The following is a 23,340-nucleotide window of genomic DNA, read 5'->3' on the forward strand; positions in this document are numbered from 1 at the left end:
CAATGACAATTTTTCCTGAAAACTGTATTAAGCGTGACAACAGTGGTCGACATCATAATTTGCGCGATAAATTATCAAAAAATGTTTACTAATTAGCCGCGCGATGCGTGTATTCGCTGGCTTTTTTCACGCTAGGAAATACAATTTTATGTAGCCCGTATTGAGCAACAGCAAGCTGTGTCGGAAGTTTTTCATGTTGCTCTAAAATTTTCTTATTGACGCTTTTCATACAATTATAATATTTGAGAAGTTGATTGATTAATTAAGACTTTATGTAATTAAGCGAAATGCAAAAAAAAAATCATCTGAGTATCTCCAAGCGATGGCTAACATTACCTTGGTTCTGTCCAGCTACGTGGTATATGTATATATATTTAAATATTGGTGCACGATTTACCCCCTTCTGGCACAGAACGTTTACACTAATAAACTCCGTTCCGCAAATGGAGTGATATTAAGACAATCCGCTTTTTCACTCCCTCTTCGTCTAAAAGGAGGGAAGTCACGTTATTTTTCTTTCTTTCTTTTACTCCGTCGAGGCCGTCACCTAGACTGAGCTGCTTATGGTCCCACCCGCCAAAATCGCCGGACATTTCAAATAGTTTTCACTCACTCATTCCGCGGTGATGGAGTAAATACAATGAAGCAGTGCGATTTTGCCGATGTCTTATTTTGCGATTTTCTAAGCTTGAGTCATAAGCGAATTATAACAATGAATTGGCAGCTAGAAGCCGGCGTCGGGTACGCAAAAAGTGCAGACGGAGTTTCGACGAGGCCTCGCAATGGACCGTTTTCCTTGCTCAGTCTATGTACGGCTTCACCAAGCACGGATCGAGGGATAGGTATACGCAGGCGTTTGTCGACCCAAAACTAGATGTGTTACGTCCCAACACCACCAAAGGTGTTATTTGAACGCTTGCCACGTGTCAAACCACCGCATCTCCCAGACATCAGCGCGGCGTGGACATTGGACGTTTAGCGTTTCCGGTATCCGGGAAAGCGCGGGCGGTTTTCCGGTTTAGCGGGGGCGTAAAGGTGAGCGGCCCGATCGGTGGCGCCAGCTGGTGGCGCAAAGCTCAACCACACAACCACAGAGCTAATTACTGTATTCTGCTTAGCTGCTGGGGTAAATATTCGACAGTGGCGTAATCGTGTTCACAATTACGCCGCTGCCAAAAATTTGCACGAGTGGCGAAGCAGGATATGGTGAGTTACTGCAGTTTTAGCTATGCGTTTGTCTGGTTGAGCTCTACAACACCAGGCGGCTTCACCGCTCACGTTTACGCCCCGATGATCCGGTAACCCGCCCAAACCGCTCCCGTTTACCGGATTAGCGTACAAGCTAAACGTCTCTGACTAAAAGCGCTCACCACACCATTACCCGGAAACCGGAGAAAGGGATGAACGAGATGGAACCACGACAACGAATGAATAGGCGCAGTTAATTAGGCGAGTCAAATCACCAACCAGTCGTCAAGACAGCGTGTAAACCGGCTGTTGCAGGGTTCCACGAAAGGCCCTCCTCACGCCCTTCACCTGGCAGACTGAGCGAAGAACGAAGTGAGCAACGACGAACGAACCAGGTGTCGCCGGGTGATTTCTTTCCACAGAATCCAAACTAGTTTCTTCGAGGCGGAGTAACTGCGGCCGGGTTATGGATAGCATGGGCGTGGTATCGCAACGGAGTCGACGATAGTGATTTGCTGCTTGACGGTCTTCAGATTCCCTAGTCGACTCGTCTGGGGGAAGACGACGGGATTAAAAGCGGAGACTTTGGAGAGTGAGACAGGGGGTCCTGATGTGAACTGAGACGTTTAACTTAATTGCTCCTGCATGGTGTGGGCTCCCGTAGTGGAGCGGTGTAACTAAGCCAATAAACCATTTTTCCTTCATTTTCTACAACTTGGCGTCGCAGTCGATGGGCTTGGTGGATTCATGCCCTGAACGCCACTCTAACCGCAACAGGTGCCTTAATGCGCACCTCCTCCCCCGCTCCATGTGCGGTGAGGCGGGCGAGGAGGACAACCCTATCCCCAACCATTTCATGCAACGATTACAAACTTGCGGAAACATCCGAGCGGACGGTCGCTTTATGTGCGATCAACAGACGACGCTTCGCGCTCGCGGTGTTGAGGTAAACTTACGAAAGGTATGTTCGTCGTTGATAGGCAACACAGTAACAGTAATTGGCACAGCCGACGGGCCGAAATAGCGCGCCGCTTCAACCACGAGTTTGTTTTCCGCCAATCCGGGAGCGAGCAGCCGCGCCAACCGCCATCCCCCACAGGCGCGCCACGCGCAAAAGGGGTCGCGCAAGTGCTCTCTGTACTTTTACTCCAGCAAAAAAGGCTTTTGACATTATGGAGTCCTGTCGAACCTATATGCAACCGACACGCAAGTGCTCGCTCCACAGACAAACGCGCTCTCGAGTATGCTAAAATCCATCAATGGTTGGACCTCGATCGTGCCCCGCCTTGCGGCGTATATGCAAAAGTGGTAAGCTCGAACCGTGGTTTGAATAACCCTTACGCAAACGTTGCTAAAACAACATACATTACGGCAGAGCTCTATTGTTCACATTGAGTTTTATTTTGCTTAGCGGTCTCACATATGTGAGCTCGCGCCCCCGAAAGATCCAGAGGAGGGGGAGGCCAAGCTAAGACTGTTCAAGACTGCAAGAATTGCAAGAAATCGCGGCGCTAGATAATTAAATTTTAATATTTGGCATATACGCAATAGTCACAAGTTTGCACAAAAAACTTGCACCGTAATTGTCGCAAGTTTCCTTTACGCGCACGACAAATGGAAATAGTATTGTAATACGGTAGACCCCGAACTTCATTGAAAAAAGAAAAAAGGCCAGTATATAAGACGAGAGCGAACTTCTTGCCGCGTTTTTTTTTTTTTAAGAAAGTTCGACCTATATTCCGGTTTTTACGGTAGTGGAAAAAAAGTGCCAACAGTGGGGGATGAGGGAGGGGGGAAGAAAAAAAAATATAGGGAAGGCCGGACTAATGAAAACATTCCTCTTTGGCAAGGTGGATGACCAGCGGAGCTGTATATAACTACACACAAAATAAAGTATCACAAAACAGTATTGCACAAGTATGCACTTTTTTATGCTTATTTGTATTAATGTTTATCTCGTGACCACAATAACTATTGCTTTATGGTCGCTATGATAGATGATCTTAGCGAACATAAGGTCTATGCATGACTAATAGCGCGTTGTGGAGACGATCTTTGTGTAATATTGAAGGGCGAACCTTCCCAAGAGTAACGCCAAGAAGCACTTTCTGTTGGGACGAGTCACATCAATATTAAAATCACCCACAATGACGATGGGATTGGGGTCCACCGTGATGATCCACCCAAATGCGTCTTTCACAAATTCTTCAGGGTCCCTCCTTGACATTCCGGGATGAATGCATATGGTGGCAACGATTCTGTCCCTAGTCTGTACAAGGACTGCACTAGCTTGAACCACTGAACCAACTTGAACCAACTTCGTCGGCAACTCAGTTTAATCTTTCTATCCAGGGTGAGGGTGAAGGTATACGTTTTGCTCGCAACCGCCATTTCCGAGCACCAGGCGCCTGGCTGTAATCTGAGCCAGATAGCCAATATGTGACACATAAAATTTCACCCAAATGCGCACTGCATCGCATGCATTGCCTTCCCTGTACTCAATCTCTCGAAGTACACCAACGGCACTGATCACGAGTCTATCCTTTATATATAAATGTTGCATGTGACCATGGAGGGCTTGCCTCGGGCGAGCGGTATTGTATGGGGTAAATTGCCCATTTTGACCTGCATCATGCCGGACACCTTGGCCAGTGTGCCAACACACTCGTCGTCAGACCTGTATCCGAGGTACACATCAACTGCTCTAGCCTCGTGTATGTCTCCCACACCCTGTAGGGCAACATCGGTGTTGAACGCATCGCCGTCCTCATTGGAGTAGAAGAGTCACACAGCACCAGGCGCAATGACCAAGGCTTGATTGGTGCCTACGAACCGACTCTCGACGATGCGCACCTCTTCTATATGGAGGGCCCTCCCTTCCCAGATTTTTGCGACGATTGCGAACTCGCCTAAGGCAGCTCCTCTGTAAAAACATGAGAACTTGCATAGTGCAGCAGGCTACATCACTTAGGTAGCCATACTTTACAGGCTGTACAGTGATCATTCGGTCTCTTTGAAGAATCCTGTGCATGCGAAGAAACTTGTTTGCTCCTATAATGCTCTATTTGTGCATTTAATAATCACTTCATAACATACTGTGTAATGACAGGACATTAATTACAGGAAAGAACATTAATACTATAATGTTAACATCGTTTTACATTAAGTGTGATAATGGCTGTTCATTATTCAAAACGATTCAATATAATTCGCTTTCGGCACCATTCAATTCAGCCTCAAAAATCACTATTCGCGTACTTCAAGTAGTTTTTACTATGTGGCACCTTTGTATTGTTTCTTATTAAGCCAGTGCGCACCCTCCTCCTGCCACTTATCATTTCCTCAACATCATACTACTACTATGCCTGGCACCATACAGCATGTATTTGTGCAGTGCAACGACTTCTGTAAGCCCCTGCACTCTACTCTAGAATCTTGCAGCTCCACTCTAGAAAGTGCCCCATAGTTGTCATTGTGTTGTTTATACAGCACATTGCTCACTGATGCCATGTAACCTTGAAGTTTGCAAAATGTAGCACTAGAAGCATAAAATACAGCGTGACAATTTGCCAGTGTATTCACAAATGCGCTTTGACTCAAACTCTCCACTTGGCCGAGTGGAGCGCAGCATCACAAGTGTTCACTCCAATTCAATAACAGTGCTTGGCTATTTTCACGCTAAAATTTTGTAACTGGGCAATTAGTGTCTGCTTGCGGGCACACTAATCTAGTGCTGTTCCCCAATCAAGTTCTCATTATAGGAACTCCGAAGCAAGTTTATGAAGCGCAGGGCCTATTCACTTCAGGGTAGCACAGCCCTCCACTTGGTTCAAATGATGTTCTTTTTTTTTTTTAGTCAAGAGGTGTGAAATGAAGAAGCCACTGTCCCTTTAGCTGCGAACATTTCTAGTTTGTATCTGCAAACTGACACAAGACATGGAAGCTGCAAGGCAGTGAAAAAATGTAAGCAGAAGGGAACAACTGCTTTGGTCCGTTTTATTAGTACAAGAAAAAAAAAAAAAAACACGAAAGAACAAAGCCGATACACTGTAGTGTATACCATTAAATAAGAGCTGGCCAACAAGGATGACAATGAGCTCATTCCTTCATAGACTCTTCTGTGGGTGCAGGCTGAGCTGGTGTCTGGTCACCATCACCCTTGCCCTTCTTCTTGGAGCCAGAGAGAATGTCATCAATCCTCAACAGGAGAATGGCAGTCTGCAAGCAAACAGAACACAACAGACTTGATAAACATAACTTTGTATTGTACAAACAGCTGCTGGGTAATCTTTTATGAAACATAAAAGGCAGCAGATGACATTTTTGTTACTTCAGCTTAGAAGTGTTTACCAATGGAATATGTGAATTTATGACTAGTGTGTGGCACCATTGGATGCAATGCTCAGCTGATCCAGGAAAGTTGCACACAATTGTAATGGTGATGTGCAAGCGGCATGTTTGACTATTTCCCAAAGTACAATTTCTTTTTTCTTCTTTATTTCCAAAAGAAAGAGTAGAAGAAAAGAAATGATACAATTCACAACATCTTGATTTTGATCATTTTCCCCCATCGCATTGGCAGGAACATACCTCAATGGCAGTCTTGTATGCTTGCAACTTCACCACCATGGGCTCCCACACCTTGAGCTCATCTGTTGGCATGATATTGCCCGTCTCACCATCAATGCTCCAGTTTACGCCTTCACCTGCAGCGTGCTTTGCCTGCAAATAAAGGAGAGCAAGAAGCTGTGATGAAAGCTTACGCGTGACCCAAAAGCTCCATGCATTGAGTATTCCAAAAAAGCTGCAGTCCACTGTGAACGTAGCAAAATTTTTCGTTACCCTTATGATACTGCTGAAAGGCTGTTATGACAGCACTTTCTACAAAGCAAGTCTGGAATGGAAACAACAGCCCAGCCACGAGACCTTGCAAGCTTATTGCGGTTAAAGTGACTCTGCTGCTATGGTTCAGTGGATACGGCATTCTGCTGGTGAACATGGGGTCGTGGATTAGATTACTGGCTGCGGTCGTCGGACTGCAATAGGGGCAGAAGGCAAAAATGCTTCTGTTGCGTGCCTTGGGTACAAATTAAAGAACCCCAGGTGGTCAAATTAATCCAGAGCTCCCACTACAAATCTCTTGCAGCCTGTGCACAAATTTCGAACATTAAACACCATAATGAACACTGTGCACACTCTCAAGCTTTTTATTATCTAGGATGTTATAGTATTTGCTCACGAATTTTAGCCTGCTTTTAGTAGCTCCAAGAAAGTCTCAAACCACAAGATTTACACAAGGAACCATGATATCAAATGATTTTACAGTATGTACCACTGTGGCTGCACTTTGTTTGACTTTGCCATCCCTTTCAAGCAACAGTTACAACCCAGAAGTTCATAAATAGTTTACATACGAAGCCCTGCACCCTAATACCAGGAGAAAGTGTCAAAGAAGGGTTCCCCAATGGTTTTGACTCCTTATAATCTCACTGAAAAAATGCTGAAGTACCTGCATCAAACAGGGCTCCATGCATTTATTTCATGACTTTGGCTATATTTACTCTAGATATGCCTTGCAGCAAGCCCACCAAATTGAAGGGAAAAGAGAGAGAGAGAAAAAATCTGGCCTACAAGGACCCGATGGCACAGGTTTTCTTCCATGCTGCCAACACTGAAATCATGCTGCTAATGGTGGCATTTGAACCCACAACCTCATGCTGAGCGGCATAATGCGAAAGTCACAACAACAGACAACTTGGCAATGACACGTACACCAAGCACATTTTATCATAAAAATGTGCAGAGGCAAATTGCTTGACCTTCCAAATGTACCATGGATCTAGAGATTTAAGAACTGCTTAAATTTTAAGTCCAAGTACATAACTGAAAGCATTCGTATGGTTAGTTAATCAATTCACTTGCTGGGCCAATTTACAGGCTATGCATCTGAAGTAAGAACACAACTAAAATGAGCACTTGATTTTTTATCAAATGCTCCAGGCTAGCAGAGCTTATACCATGACACTGACGGACAGGGCTGTCGTAAGAAAGAGATAATAGCTTAAATATTTATGTTGCTGCAAAATAAGAGATTATTTAATTCTCTGAAGGTCAAATTTTTTATATTTTAGATTTAATATCTCCAGACTTAATGATGCCACAATGATGCCACAATCTTGTGGGCATCATTAAGGAGTGTGCAATAGAAGTCTGTGGTAACTCCGTTAGGCAGTATACCAGCAAACTATCGCAGGAGACGAAAGATCTGATCAAGAAACGCCAATGTATGAAAGCATCTAACCCTACAGCTAGAATAGAACTGGCAGAACTTTCGAAGTTAATCAACAAGCGTAAGACAGCTGACATAAGGAAGTATAATATGGATAGAATTGAACATGCTCTGAGGAACGGAGGAAACATAAAAACAGTGAAGAAGAAACTAGGAATTGGCAAGAATCAGATGTATGCGTTAAGAGACAAAGCCGGCAATATCATTACTAATATGGATGAGATAGTTCAAGTGGCTGAGGAGTTCTATAGAGATTTATACAGTACCAGTGGCACCCACGACGATAATGGAAGAGAAAATAGTCTAGAGGAATTCGAAATCCCGAAGGTAACGCCGGAAGAAGTAAAGAAAGCCTTAGGAGCTATGCAAAGGGGGAAGGCAGCTGGGGAGGATCAGGTAACAGCAGATTTGTTGAAGGATGGTGGTCAGATTGTTCTAGAGAAACTGGCCACCCTGTACACGCAATGCCTCATGACCTCGAGCGTACCGGCATCTTCGAAGAACGCTAACATAATCCTAATCCATAAGAAAGGGGATGCCAATGACTTGAAAAATTATAGACCGATCAGCTTACTGTCCGTTGCCTACAAAGTATTTACTAAGGTAATTGCAAATAGAATCAGGAACACCTTAGACTTCTGTCAACCAAAGGACCAGGCAGGATTCCGTAAAGGCTACTCAACAATAGACCATATTCACACTATCAATCAAGTGATAGAGAAATGTGCAGAATATAACCAACCCTTATATATAGCTTTCATTGATTACGAGAAAGCGTTTGATTCAGTCGAAACCTCAGCAGTCATGGAGGCATTACGGAATCAGGGTGTAGATGAGCCATATGTAAAAATACTGGAAGATATCTATAGCGGCTCCACCGCCACCGTACTCCTCCATAAAGCAAGCAACAAAATCCCAATAAAGAAAGGCGTCAAACAGGGAGATACGATATCTCCAATGCTATTCACAGCGTGTTTACAGGAGGTATTCAGAGACCTGGATTGGGAAGAATTGGGGATAAAAGTTAATGGAGAGTACCTTAGTAACTTGCGATTCGCTGATGATATTGCCTTGCTTAGTAACTCAGGGGACCAATTGCAATGCATGCTCACTGACCTGGAGAGGCAAAGCAGAAGAGTGGGTCTAAAAATTAATCTGCAGAAAACTAAAGTAATGCTTAACAGTCTCGGGAGAGAACAGCAATTTACAATAGGCAGCGAGGCACTGGAAGTCGTAAGGGAATACATCTACTTAGGGCAGGTAGTGACGGCGGATCCGGATCATGAGACGGAAATAATCAGAAGAATAAGAATGGGCTGGGGTGCGTTTGGCAGGCATTCCCAAATCATGAACAGCAGGTTGCCATTATCCCTCAAGAGAAAAGTATATAATAGCTGTGTCTTACCAGTACTCACCTACGGGGCAGAAACCTGGAGGCTTACGAAAAGGGTTCTACTCAAATTGAGGACGACACAACGAGCTATGGAAAGAAGAATGATAGGTGTAACGTTAACGGATAAGAAAAGAGCAGATTGGGTGAGGGAACAAACGTGAGGTAATGACATCTTAGTTGAAATCAAGAAAAAGAAATGGGCATGGGCAGGACATGTAATGAGGAGGGAAGATAACCGATGGTCATTAAGGGTTACGGACTGGATCCCAAGGGAAGGGAAGCGTAGCAGGGGGCGGCAGAAAGTTAGGTGGGCGGATGAGATTAATAAGTTTGCAGGCACGGCATGGCCACAATTAGTACATGACCGGGGTTGTTGGAGAAGCATGGGAGAGGCCTTTGCCCTGCAGTGGGCGCAACCAGGCTGATGATGATGATGATGATGATGATCTCCAGACTGACCTTAAAGTTACAAAAAATTATTTTACCTAGGTAAACATGCATTGTCTCTTCGTGAATACAGATGGACTTCCATAAATACTTATAAGAATAAAAATGCAGATACACTGAAATTGATATATTCTGATTCAGCATTTGGGTAGTAGTCCACATCGGTGAAATTGCTGTTCGACTCTCTTACAGCAGGGCAACCAGCGCGCATGCCCACAGCGTAATTCAACTGTGTATGCGAGTGCACGCAAGAAAATTTGATGGTTGTGCATTCGTCAGAAAAACGAAACGAGTCCAAAAGTTGCAGTAATCCTTCATTCCGTCATTAACAAGGGGCAATCAGTTTTCACAGGGAGAAAAGAAATGCAGGCATGGCAGCATCGTTTGCATACACTAGCGCCTACCTGTGAACAGATGAAATTGCACCCCTGTGAGAAACAGACAAGTGAGCATCTAGCGGTGATTCTTCTGAGATATTAGAAACCAGATAGACATCAGTTTTTACGAGGGCAATGAATAAACACAGCCCACGAGACGAAACCAAAACTAACCGTGGCGCGCCCCTGCATGCGTGGATGCCCGAGCGATCGCTGAAACACCAGTGTAAAGGAGCCGTGGAATGAAAACCAAGAGACTACATATACATACATATATAAAGTCCTTGTGTTCACACAGGGTGGCAGCACTTGCTAGGCAACAAAGAGTTGAAAAACTGGCAAATTTTTTAAACATACAGACGGCACAGTAAAATTATGGCATCGACCATCTGGGACTAGTTCGCGGCGCTGTATATTTACAGCTTTGACCCTCAAAGGGTTAAGAAGGGAAACGATACGCAAAGGCATCCACTGATAAGTGCTCGTGCTTGGCTCATCAGGATTGTGTGACATGAACCAATTATTACACATATTGAATTCTTTGTAGTTAAATCACCGATCAATTAATAACCTGGCCCTGCATGTACCTACGGTGTGCTGCAATGACATGCAGAAGGGGAGAAGTGCGTGCCTGACCTTGAGGGCAGTAAGTGTGCGGATGGTGTTGCCACCACAGTTCTGGATGAGGGTCGCCGGGATGATCTCCAGTGCCTTGGCCAGGGCACGGTATGGCCACTGCTGCACTCCTGTCAAATCCTTGCTCTTCTCAGTAAGTAGCTGCATTGGAATTATAAAGGCATTATTACCATCCATGCTCATTCTACTGTACTTGCAAGAGAAACAGAATTTGTTTCTGCTTCTAAGCATTGGGCTTAACCATCACAATTGTCCACCATCCGATACAACAAATAAACAGCTAACAGATATACATATCCTTCCAGTTCATGTGCACTGCTTCTCATGTACTAAGCCACTGTCTGCAATTGTAGCATCAAGTTGCATGACAAAAGTTGCCAACAGGTTCCTCACACACAGAGAAGACAGAGAATGACCACATAATCAAGCAACCAGAAAAAAACAATTTCAAGGTGGGAAAGGATACACAACCAGGTGAAGGGCGAGGTGTGCAGAGACCAATTCATGGCTCTCGAATTAAACATATTGACACGTGTACTTATCACTAGGTACACGTGTACCTAGTGATAATTACGGGTGCATGAATATTCAAAAATTTCGGATATTATATCTTTAATAGTATTTACATTCGATTAAAAAACTAGGCATTTGAAAATTTTTAAATATTATATTGGATACGAATATTCTTAACAAATCGAATATACTGCTGGCTCTGCAGGAGCGATCACTGTTCTTAGCATTTGTTTCTATCTACAGTCAAATGCCTTTAAACGAAGTGCTTGGGGCCTTCGAAATCATTCGTTATACAGGTAATAAAGGTCATTGTAAAGGTCGCACACAGCACAGCTCACAAAAGATCCGGGTCAGAATTATTCCTTCATTATGCAGGACGTTTCATTGCAGAGGCGCTCAACTGTAATCTAACAATGTGCGTCTGATTTTGTGCTGAATTTTGCGATAATTTTGTGCTACTGGCAAAGTTTTGCCCATAAAACAAGCTTAGCCATGGGTTGCCAGCCTCTCACTAGCAAGGGGCACAGCTTTATGGATAATGAGGAAGCAGTCCTTCGCATCGCCGCGCTCAATGTATACGGCTGGAACAGGGTCAAATGCCTCAGAGTTTACAGGCAATTGATGTTGTACAGTATGGCACAGGTTGGTGAGAACGGACAACTAGTGGGAATTGACCAATTTTCTAAGTTAACTTGAGCCAAATACACAGTCTTTTAGTATAACGCTTACTGGTCCAATTTTTTACCCCTGACAATATAATTGTGATGTTCCAACATGTTAATGTGATCCAAATTGCTAATAAATGCATGTGCATGTCATTATTCAATATTTGAAGCTGAGTATTTGTATTCAATTTGTATTTGAAAATTTGGATGTTTGCCGACCCCTAATAATGTTATACAAGAAGTAAGTGCATTCAAATAGACAAATTTCCTAATCTAGAAAAACTACCTTTGACTATTGAAGATAGGAAACTTCAAAATTTTCAAAGTTAAAATGAGACTGGCCAGCTAAAATATGGCAGAACTCGCCTCACAATGTCTGTCGACGATAATGCGAATAGCAATCGAGCAACGTAGCGACGTACCCTATCCCTGAAGACCTATTTATTTAAGACATGTAGTAGTAATTCTGATAATTTTGTGGATTTGGCTATGTGCTACATACTCCGATATCGTCTCACTTTGCTGTTGCACTCACTTGCCAAGGTAGACCATGAGCATGGAGGCATGACGACTGTATGACACTGGCACAGTGACGATGGAATGAAGAAAGAATAATATTGATGGAATGACAAAGGCTTATGACAACAGCATGACAACAATGACATGTAGATTCTTGGACGGTGAAATGACAGCGTGACGGTGATGGCATGACGAAAACAGTTTGACGAGTGCATGACAACTACTGTATGACAATGATGGCAAGACGACAGGAGCACAATGAGATGACGACGGCATGACAAAGGCGCCATAATCACGGCTGAACGACAGTATGATTATAATACATTGGAAAAGAAAAATTTATGTCGATGGAATGACGATGACAGGACAACAATGGGATGACATTAGTGAAGTGACGACAATGATATAATGACAGCGTAACACCGACGGCATGATGTGAGTTGGATCGCAAAGCTGGAATGGTGATAATGCAATGACCACGATGGCATCACAACCCCAAAGACATACGTACCTAGTGACCCAAGCTATTTGGACTACTGGGTTGGAGTATAAGGTGTGATGATGGCAGCGTGACGAGCGTGAGATCATGAAGCTGGAATGACGACGATTGAATGACCCCGACGGCAACACTATGGCGGAGTGACAACGAATGCATTATGACAAAGCTGGAACGATGGCGATGCAACGACTCCGATGGCATCACGGCTATGTGCCCATACCTATTGGTCCAAGCTATTAGACAACTTATGCGACTGGGTCAGGGTTCGTGGTGTGACGATGATGGTATGACGAGAGTAAGATCATGAGATTGGAATGACGGAAATGAAACGACCACGACGACATCTCGACAAGGAGCACATACCTAGCGACCCAAGCAGGTAACATAACTTTAGCCACTAGACTAGTAGATAGGCTCAAAATGGCTGAAATAGACAATGAATGCTATTTACATTAAAATCGCTTATTTACATCAGTTAATGCATGCACATATCGTTTTTCGCAACTGGATGTCAGGTGAAATGAAGAGCTTGGAAATGATATCTTTCAATGATCCACATCACCCTGTGGGGATGTCTACCTTCCTTGCATAACTCTCGCATCTTCTGAAATTTGGCATCCCCACCTGACACATGCGCGATGGTGGAATTTAGTGTTGTAGTACGCAACTGGGATGAGAGATTGCCTGGGTGTTCCGATACAAGTGCCACCTGATAACGCGGATAATTTGGGTGCAAGAAGAGCTAGTTTCCTCATCTTTGGCTTCAGGGTGGGGGGGGAGAGAGAGAGAGAGAGAGAGAGAGAGAGAGCTTTACGCAGCAAAAAAGCAGACGAGCGGAGGATGCTCCTCCGCTCTGCAGTGGGTTGTCCCCTTGGTCCAGGAGTCCAACAGCCTTAGCTGCTCTTCTCGCTCGGTTGACCCAGTTGAGCTGGTCGATCGAGTTGGAGCTAAACAGCACTGCCTCCCATTGCCTTGTGGTGGGGTGCATTATGGGTGCGAGGTGTGGTGTGCTTGCACAAGCCCGTACCATGTGATAAAGCACTGCGCATTGGCTTCAGGACGATGCATGCAAACCAACCGTGTGCTTGCCAGTGCTCTTTGTAGGATTCTACCGTGGGCGGCTTCCTGCTCGACTTCAGTATCAAAAGAACTTAAGAAGCCGCAAATGGCGTCATCTTTCACCAATGTGTGTGGATCATGCAGAGAAGCCGCACATCAGGGGACATGACAAAGTCTAGCATCCCCACAACTATTACAATGATGGTAATGGAACAGAACAGCATGTAACCAATTGCATTTCAGAGTGCAACTCTTAAGCACCCGTTCCTGTGCCGAGCATCGGCGTAACCGAGCGAACGAGCATAGCAAAAGATGAAAGAGCAAATGCAGAGTGGGAGATGAAGGACTCGAGCAGCTAACGGCATAGACAAGCGTGAGCGCCAGCTACGCTCGCACTTGTTGGGTTTGCTTGGTTTGGTCTCATTTGCGCTTGTTTCGATTGTCATGATTTCATGGTTTGCCCCGCACCAGCCAATGTATTGCGAAATGAAAACACGTATAGAGCTGCATTCAAATTTCGCATTAGGGAGTATCATAATTGCCAGTGAATTTTTGAAGGAGCAAAATGTAATGCAATCGAATTCCTTTACAACGAACGCCTCTATTAAACTTTGTATAATGAAGGTTTTTGTATAACGTATGTTTTTGTAGGAACTTGGGCATGCTTGATGACTCGTTGGTTACTTAACATTAGTAACACACGTAGCGGCGTCACCAGTGTCCTCCTCAACCATTATTGGGCTACGGTGTGTGTGCACAAAGAGCACGGGTCGACATCAGAACAAACACCGTGAGAGAGTCTGGACACTGCAATAGCTACGGTCTCTTTCTACACCATCAGCAGCAGTCCTAAAGCAGACTAATTTGGAACAGTCTCCGCATGTGCTTATATTTTTCCTCCAAAACACCAATAAGTATAGTTTTCCCTTACGTTCAAACAGAAATGAATGTTCAACAATTTGGAATATTGAATTATTGAATCAAACAGAATATCGGACTATATGATTCATATATGAAATCTAGAATATTTGCACACCCCTAAATAAAAAGAAAATTGCATAACCAAATGATTACAAATTAGCTGCTTTAGGATTGGTGCATTGTTGATATCCAGTTGCAACATCATTATCAATAATTATGCTCTGGGTGTTTATTACTATGTGTTACGTGCACTAAGCACTTCAGCTTAACTACATTGTATGTTCACTACAAGCACTCACGTGTCCGACAGCCATCTCTACAGCACCACCCCCGGGCACAAGGCGGGGTTCAAGAAGAACATTGCGTGCCACACACATGGCATCCTGTAGATTGCGCTCCACTTCCTGCAGCACATCCTTAGAAGCACCACGCAGCAGAATGGTGCACGCCTTGGGGTCCTCGCACTCGGTGATGAAACAGAAGTACCTGCAGAAACATGTATATTTTCACCATAACATGGAGTAATTTAGATGCTTGATTGTGCATTGATGAAAAGAGACCACACCCATTGATAAAGTGTTGGCACACTGCTTAGTAATATGACATAAATAATCTAAGTCTGCGTTGAACAGACAGAAGTGCCTTAACGTCCACATCAAAAATGTAATTGTTTCACAAGGCTTACAACAGGATAACTGTATTCTTGATACACTCTTGCATGTCAGACCAACTACTAATGCAGAGAGTTCTCACAGGTGGTATGCTGTTCCAGTGCTTCCATCTTTATTTTTCTGTAAGACTGTGTCTGTAAAATGTGTGCCTGAATATTGTACAGTGAACGTTTCCTAGACAATGTGGCTATACAAGTTTAGATCTCAGTTTTGTAAATTTTTTAAAAATAGAATAGTAACAGAAAGAGGTGTTAGGAGGGAGGTGATCTGACAGGCTCTTTCTGCAAAAAACGAGGGAATTCAGGGGGCACTTTGTTAGCTTACACCCTTAGACAACACTATGCCAGCTTTTTTGTCATAACACAAGGATCACAATATGAACTGCAATGTAAAGGGTAGCCTGGCATTGCCAACAGTATGTTCTACAAACAAAAGGCATTTAAGCTTGTCTTCCCAGGGACTTGATGACCTTTGCAAACAAAGTTATGTGCTTCCAAACCCTGAAAGTGACAGGTCAAGAACGCAGCAAATACAGTAGAACCTTGTTCATATGTTCCCGTTAAGTAAGTTTTCCCGGCGCCAAAGTTCGCAATCGAGAACACAAAAATGACCCAATAGAGTTACGCTCATTTTTGGCAGGTTCATGCGTTTCTGGAAACACGATTGCTGAGAGCATTGTCGGAGTGCAGTATGTTCGAATAACCCATCGCAAATGCTTGCGTGCTCGAATTACCAGGTGTTTCGCTTTGGTGTCCCGTGCCGCAACAATCCGTGAGATGCTTTGCATTACGTAGATGTCAACAATAGCCGAATCAGTAAATTTTTTAGTTACTTTGGACCATATGTTTACCTGGTTAGTAGGTTTTTTCTCGTGTTTTTTTCCAAAACGTATGAGTGAGGTTCTACTGTATCTCTCAAAATGAGCACATACATACGCTCCAACCATTTACACTAGCCAATCCTTCCTTTCCTTCCTTCTCATCACTATTAAGAGGCCTGCCTCAACCTGAGAAGAGGGGCCTTTGTGTTTGTGTGGTGTCAACGATACCGTATGTGTGTAGAGAGCCTTCCACAGTGCCTACTCTCGGCTACAACATGCACCAGTTCACGCTTCGGATGTTTTGCTGGGAAAGAAACAAGGATACTGCCCCTTCATAATTTGCTTTTAAGCTCCAATTATATTGAACACAGATATATCGAATTCTTGCGTATACTGAACACTTTCCATATAACCTGGAAAATCGCATGCATTTCTTATTTTTTATTTCAAACGGGGTCGGACGTAAAATGGATATATCGAACTCTGCCACCCCAGACCACGTGCACGCTGTTGACAGGTGGTGAGTCTTCCTGCAACACCCTCAAAGATAGCGGTAGCGCGATGGACGTTCCCAACTAATGCGCATTATAGCTGCAAACATCGATCACGCCGAAGGCGCTATTTGAACAAAGCGGCGTATACACGCGGCGGCTTGGCTAGTTCGACAATGTCAACGACACATTGCATTTGCTGCACTGATTCCTCCTCGGTGCCCAGCTCTGCACCTGCCATGCCTCGCGAGGACTGGGGGTTTGCATCCACAAAGACATGTGACAGCACACGCTCACTGGGCTCACAGACGTCTTGGCAGACGCCCCTTAATAGTTTGTTGTTGACAGTGTTTCAAAATGCTTCGATTGATGGATGTGGAGATCGCAACAGAAGTAGGGGCCAAGCAATGACGCTGCTGAGGTAGGTTGATCCCAGAAGCGCTGATGCTGCCCTGCTTCCGACTTCAACTGGGGCTGTAGCTGCTTTGGCCCTTCTATGCTGCTACAGCGGAACAATAGAGGGCATCGGCCTATCGCTTGTGGATCGTTTAGACTATGTTGAGGACTCCGTGTTTAAGCATGCAGCTGCCAATAAGAAGCAGGCTACACTGCTGCAGTACTTTCAGCCAAACAAATAAATACTTTGTGTGAAGCTTCAAGCGAGTATTGACTGCACCATGGTTGGGGCGCGATTGGGGATAGTTGTTCGGAGCGCGCGTTCGAATGCGTCGCTCCCGATTGGCCTAGGCCGTGCCAAATTCGCGCGGCTCACGAAGGCCATGCTGCCTAGGCTAATTGTGTGCGGCGCAATCGACCGCGCGCTCACGGCTGACGAAGTTGCCCTGGCCTAGGCTAATTGCGTGCGGTTCATTGATTGATTTGCAGAAGTTTTTGATGAGTTATTTTACATGATACTATATGTCAAATTCAGGCTATATCAAACTATTTCACGATCACCACACTGTTCAATATATCAAGGTTTGACTGTAGTACATTATTGTGCATGTGTTTGTGCCGTAAGATATCTTTGGCTCTAAACGTGCTGATCTTGGCTGTTCATGTGCATGGCGTGACATGTGCATGGCATGGCGTGAATTCGTTAAGGCCGAACCATTGGTGAATCTTGTTCGAGTGTGCCTGTGTAATCCATTAGAGAATCATTATCCAGGAACCTGGAAGGATGGAGTGCAGGCATAGGAAGGCTTCGTGGGAGAAGCATCTCCTGCATTCTTGACTTGTAACTGGCAACAGATATGCTGACATTCCTGTTCCTACCCATAAATTTTTGAATGATCACAGAGACCATCTAAAGGGCTAAAACTGATTCCTTACAATAAACACAGCCTGTGACCTGTTCTAATCTTTGCACCTTTAAGCTAGTGATACGCGGAAATTTCAGTTCATGCCTATACATGCCTGGCTGACGAAATTTGTGGGCTGCCATAGCACAACTATGTGATAGTGCTCTCAAACACAAGGCTGTTTCTTTACTGGCAATGACAAGCCACACGGGGTAACATGCCAGGAACTAGAAGAGGAAGCAGAAATATACGCACTCTTCACCGATCTTCTTGATCTCAAAGAGGCCAGCCTTTGTGCCCACATCTTCCTCACGGAGTTCATCAGTGCGGTTGGCAATCGTTGCTCCACACACACTGGAAACAAAGAAAAGGCAAATTGGGCACCTGATTTTTGCTGTTGGTAAAAGGAACGTATATAAGCAAAAACAAAGAAAATACACCGCTCAATTTGGTAGTGAGCATCAAACTAGCAGGTATGCTTAAGGAAAATGGCGGAAAACAAATGAGACAACACTAAAAGCACTTGCTTACCGGGCTATCCTGTTGTTGTCAGTCTTGCGCACACGCCGCACACAGGAGATGTCGGCTTTCATGAGGTAGTGCTGTGCCAAGTCTGGCGAGTTCAGGCAGAGATGATATAAGCAGCACCAGATTAGGGCACTTGCAACAATCACAATCCAATACACTACTTTTCATAAAAGCCTACTGTTTCTTGATTGTCACATCATTCAAAGCTTCCAGAAAATATGAATTTGATACCAAGTATATTTTGCAAATGCTGAATGGTAAAAGCTTATCAAGTAAATAAAAACATAATGCCAACAAAATTTCACCTTGATTTCTAGCCAAGCGTGAAGGTGATGTAAAAACATGCGCTTGGATAAAAAGCTTTGCTCAACTATCCCTGACGTGTGCCGAAACTTGCCATTTTTGCACACTACTTGTGAAAGCAAAGAACACATGCAGTCAAAAGTAGCCCATTACATTCAAGGGAGTTGTCTTCATGTTTCCTCGCCATGGAAATCATGTATGTGTTACAATGGTGTAAATAAAGTGTAATTAGTAAATAACACTTTTTCTGATGGTAAAGCAACTCACCAGAAATGCCCTTTTCTGTTATCACAACATCAGGCTTCAGCTTGATAATGTCAGAGCACATCTGCTGGACGTACTGTTCCTCAATCTCCAGGATCTTGGTGAAGTCCTCCTCCCGCGAGATCTCAATGTTCGTCTACAACATGCATTTTAAAGGGGAAAGGTCGGTTAGAGCTGCTTTAAACATTCTACTGGAAAAGCATGCTTGTGTTTGGCAACAAGAACAGGAAACTAGTTTCAACGAAAACAGAGCACCAGAAAACTAAATCTAATCATCTGGACGTGGAGGTAAGTGTGAGCCCATTCTTTGACTACAGTCACAAAGGCAGTAACAGCTTACAGCTCCTTAAGATGCCATTGCTAGATTTGCATTTTTAAAGCCAACTACACATAAGGTCAATGATGTGGCAACTTATTAACCAATTAAGAAGATTATTGCAACATGTGCATTAAATTGCATGTTGGAGGCCCTGATGATGATGATCAATCACTGAAATTGCATTCAGAGCACATGCCCTGTATCATTAATAGGAGTATTACCATGACACTGCACATCATGAAAAAGGCGGGCTCCTTTGTCGATTTTTGTTATGGTAACTGTGTTATGAAAATGCGGGCAGAGAGGGACCTTCAAATGACTAACGAGCTTGAATAATTAGTACATCGAAGTAAAGCAAGAAGAAAACGTCACCTGGCTCTCTCCCTTCTTATACTCGAGGTTGCAATCCAGAAGCACAATTCGAGGTTTTTCGATCCTCCTGCAATGTCACAAAAGTCTGTTAAAGGCCAACTGCAATAAAATTTCACTATAGCTAAACTGACTATACAAATTAGTATTAGATACTACTGAAGCAATCTTGGCATAGCTAGAGGGCTAGTAAACATCAAATTTTTTAAATTAACAGCCTTTAAATAGTGCCTAAGCAGTGGACACGGGCACCTGGTGGTTAGTCTCCTATGACAATCATTAGGGGGATATTTGTCTGCAGGAGCTGCAAGCATGAAAATGAAGGGTAAACTGTCGTTCCAGCTTCAAAGGACATTATCATTTTCCAAACTGATCACGTTCAACAAAATATTGCATTGTAAGTGCAACAATTCACAATGATTATGCATGTGCACAGGAACTTACTGCCTTCATGCACCTAGAAAAATACGATAGCTTAGAAACATGGGTCAATAAAGGCACACAAAGCATAATACAGCCACAAGAATGTCAAAGCCACAAGCACAAAGTTTAAAAAAGTCTGTGTACTTTTGTTCCATGGAAGCTGAACAGATGTAGTGCTAGAGTTCCTTCCAGTAATTTTAGTGGGAAAGTCTGTGGTTAGTGGATACGACACAAGTCCCAGACCTTTCGAGATTTAAGCGCCCTGTGGACACTGCCCTATCTTGGAAGTCATGCTGAAGCGTCGTATTGATTCTCAACGTTCTGGGTTCTCCGTCATTTTTTGTGAAAGTATGCTTGCTTCAAAAGGAAAGCGATTTCGATGGACGAAAAGCTTGGCAATTCCAAAGCTGCGAGGTGACTCGACGTGAGCGACGCAACATTTGTGGCTGGCAGAACCAGTGGGCGAGACAGTGACACTAGCATGTATGGCAGATGGCCATGAGCAGCAAGTGTACATCATATTCCTATGCAAAGGGTCCCAAAGTAGACGTCTCCCAAGAATGTGATCATGCTGCCGGGAAAGGAGTTCAATGGATGTGTCCCTGGTCCTTGACTGGGACAAGACTGTGTGGTGCCGACAACTAGCTACCCTTCTTCACCATGAGTCTACCTAGCGCAAGATTCATTTTGCGGGCACCTGACACCTGAGCTGAAGAATAAACTGACGGAAGCAAAAACCGATCTTGCTGTTATTCCCAGAGGGGCGAGATCCATGCTTCAACAACCTTTGAATGTCTGTCTTGACAAATAATTCAAGGACAGAGTGGGAAAGCTCTACAGACTGACTGCATTAGTGAATATTCGGCTGCAACTCCTTCAGGAAGAATAAAGTGATTGTGGACATAGCAGATTGCCGAGTGGGTATCTGCTGCTCTCCCACGACATGGTTGTGAGCTCCTTTAAGGGGAGATGCTATTCGAAAGAAAACCTTTTTTTTTTGTTATTTGTGCTAGAGGTTTGAAAATTTAACAAATTAGAGAGTTCTTCAAACAGACCTTGAATATGCTTTTAGTTTTTGTGTAGTTGCTGTATTTTTTTAATGATGTCCTACACAACAGCAAAATATGTTGATCTTTGCGGGCACTTTTTTGTGTATTGAATATTCACAAAAAGCATCAAGCTGTAGCTTATTTAGCTCTTGTGTAGACTGCAAAATGCCAATATCTATCCTAAAAGCATGTACAATTAGCCTCATTCAGCTCACTTAAAGAACCAGGGAAGCATACATACACAACTCATATTACACATGAATCTAGGCTGAAAATGGCAATCGAGGAATTATGTTCATGGATTCTTATTAATCTACACAGTTTTTTAAACTTTCAGTTAACATTTACCTTCCTAGGGCACCTAATTCCCCCAAATAAAATTTTTGTATACATAGAATGGCTGGCGCCCTTGGTTTTACCAGGACAGCACGAAAACATTATAGGTGTTTAATTCATATATATAACCCATTCGAACAGGCAAGAAACTAGTGTTTATAATTTAGCTTCTAATCAATACAAACACATCATTTGTTCGCTCATAACTGTGAATATGTCCCTCATTCCCCCCCAAACAGGGACCTGGGTGTATAATACAGTTCTCCACCAGAACACCATGATACATAGATATAACGTGTTTTTGAGTGCCTCTATAGAAATGCATTAACAGCTTCGCTGTAAAATGCAACCCAGCACTACTTTATTAGAGTGGACCAATGCAATACTTGAGCAGCTAACTGTAAGCATAGCTAAATCAGTTTTTAACATAGTGCAGTTATTGCGAGTTCAGTTCAATTTGTTCGTCACTTGGGTGCGGCCAGGCGTAACCAGGCATCCTCGCCTTTTACCCCTAACAGCCTGCAATGCCTATAGCCACAATTAAATTGTCCGCCAAGCCACCAACATTTAGAATCAAATGCAACTACATTAGTAGATAATTATGTTTACTCCTAAGTTAATTCTTTATATGCGTGCAAACACAGCTAACCCTAAAAGCATTGGCACTTGGAAGCAGTGGTCATTTCATAATTTCATGGCATGCATATAGCGCCTGAGAGTGCCCACAGAGATTTCAATATATATTCGCGAGGAAATGTATTGGTACTTAAGGGTACTTCTTGAGCTCAAAGGAACGGTGCGGCAGTGAAATATCACTGCTCACCGATTACATAGCAGACAACATCGCTCTATCAAGAATGTTATGATTGCAGCAATACTAGTTCCAGTGACCCCCACTCCGGACAGGTTTTCCGGCAGAACTGTGAAACTGAGCTGGTTCAAGTAATGTTAGTCTAAAGTGCCTGTATTTAAAGAGAACAATAGTAACCCACAGCTGCCTTTAAAAATCTTGCACTAATGCTTGTTTCGAGATGCAAGTAACTTGATAATACTCCAGTCGACAAGCTTAGGATTCAGGATAGTTGTACGTTTTACGCATCAAAAGGCACTTGTCTTGGTCTTGTTATTCTGGAGTTTTGCCGCAACAAAAATGAAGTAAAAAATAACAAAAAGGTCATTAAATAAACTCATGCAGCCGTGTGTGATGCAGGTAATGAAACAACGATTGCATATTTGTTGCAAGTTATTCAATGAGTATAGTTGCCTGGAACATTAGGCATCCATTGTTTCAAATTAACTAACCTTTTCATCCTGGGGTGAGTGACATCCTTGTTCAGCATCACTCCTCGAAGAACACACGAATCCTCAATGGCGCCTCCTGGAATCTGGCAGTTGAGACAAATATTGCAACATTATAACTAACTTTTAAATTTACCCAAAAAGGATTAGAACAACCGATCAGTATCGCAGAACTTACCTTTTCTACCTTGGCATATCGTTTAATGTCAATTTCCTTGCGGCCACCCTCTTCTATGCAGACTGTCTTCACAGCGTCAATGGCAATCTTGCAGGCCAGGTCACCCCTGAACAAAAATTAGGCCCGAGGTTACAATGAATCCATCATCACGAACACAGCGAATTGAAAATGCAAACATGATTGTGCAAACAACCATTTTCACACAGACTAACCTATCTTGTCAAATAGTGAAACCAAAGCAAACATCACGCTTGGGCAACTTGGGATTACTATGCATTCCAAAATTAAAATCAGCGTAACCAACTGTTGAAATTTTTGATAATGGATTAGGTGCTCCTACTATACAAGATGCTTGACTTTTGCAGCAACTACCTCCTGGAACAACCGTGATATCAGCAGCTGTATAGGTTAAGATCTTGTGATAACAGCCACAGGGCTGTAAATGCTTCCGTAACCTTGGCTATCATGAAATTTCCAATAGGG

At 43.6% G+C, this 23,340-nt stretch overlaps 1 protein-coding gene across 1 annotated transcript in view; it reads right to left on the reverse strand.

The window, feature by feature from the left end:
• Positions 1–5,132: 5,132 nt before the first annotated feature.
• CCT3 (chaperonin containing TCP1 subunit 3) overlaps positions 5,133–23,340 on the reverse strand; it is a 41,072-nt gene continuing 22,864 nt past the window's right edge. The window contains exons 8-17 of the mRNA XM_070532090.1: positions 22,858–22,963; positions 22,683–22,765; positions 19,576–19,642; positions 18,888–19,020; positions 18,321–18,402; positions 18,045–18,143; positions 14,806–14,992; positions 10,331–10,471; positions 5,779–5,910; positions 5,133–5,406 (exon numbers count right to left, since the gene is read on the reverse strand). Of these exons, the coding sequence (XP_070388191.1) occupies positions 5,287–5,406; positions 5,779–5,910; positions 10,331–10,471; positions 14,806–14,992; positions 18,045–18,143; positions 18,321–18,402; positions 18,888–19,020; positions 19,576–19,642; positions 22,683–22,765; positions 22,858–22,963 (1,150 nt within the window). The 3' untranslated portion in view covers positions 5,133–5,286. The remainder of the gene's footprint in view (positions 5,407–5,778; positions 5,911–10,330; positions 10,472–14,805; positions 14,993–18,044; positions 18,144–18,320; positions 18,403–18,887; positions 19,021–19,575; positions 19,643–22,682; positions 22,766–22,857; positions 22,964–23,340) is intronic.

Source organism: Dermacentor albipictus, chromosome 1 (genome assembly GCF_038994185.2).
Source record: "Dermacentor albipictus isolate Rhodes 1998 colony chromosome 1, USDA_Dalb.pri_finalv2, whole genome shotgun sequence".
In the NCBI taxonomy this organism is placed as follows: Eukaryota; Metazoa; Arthropoda; class Arachnida; order Ixodida; family Ixodidae; genus Dermacentor; species Dermacentor albipictus.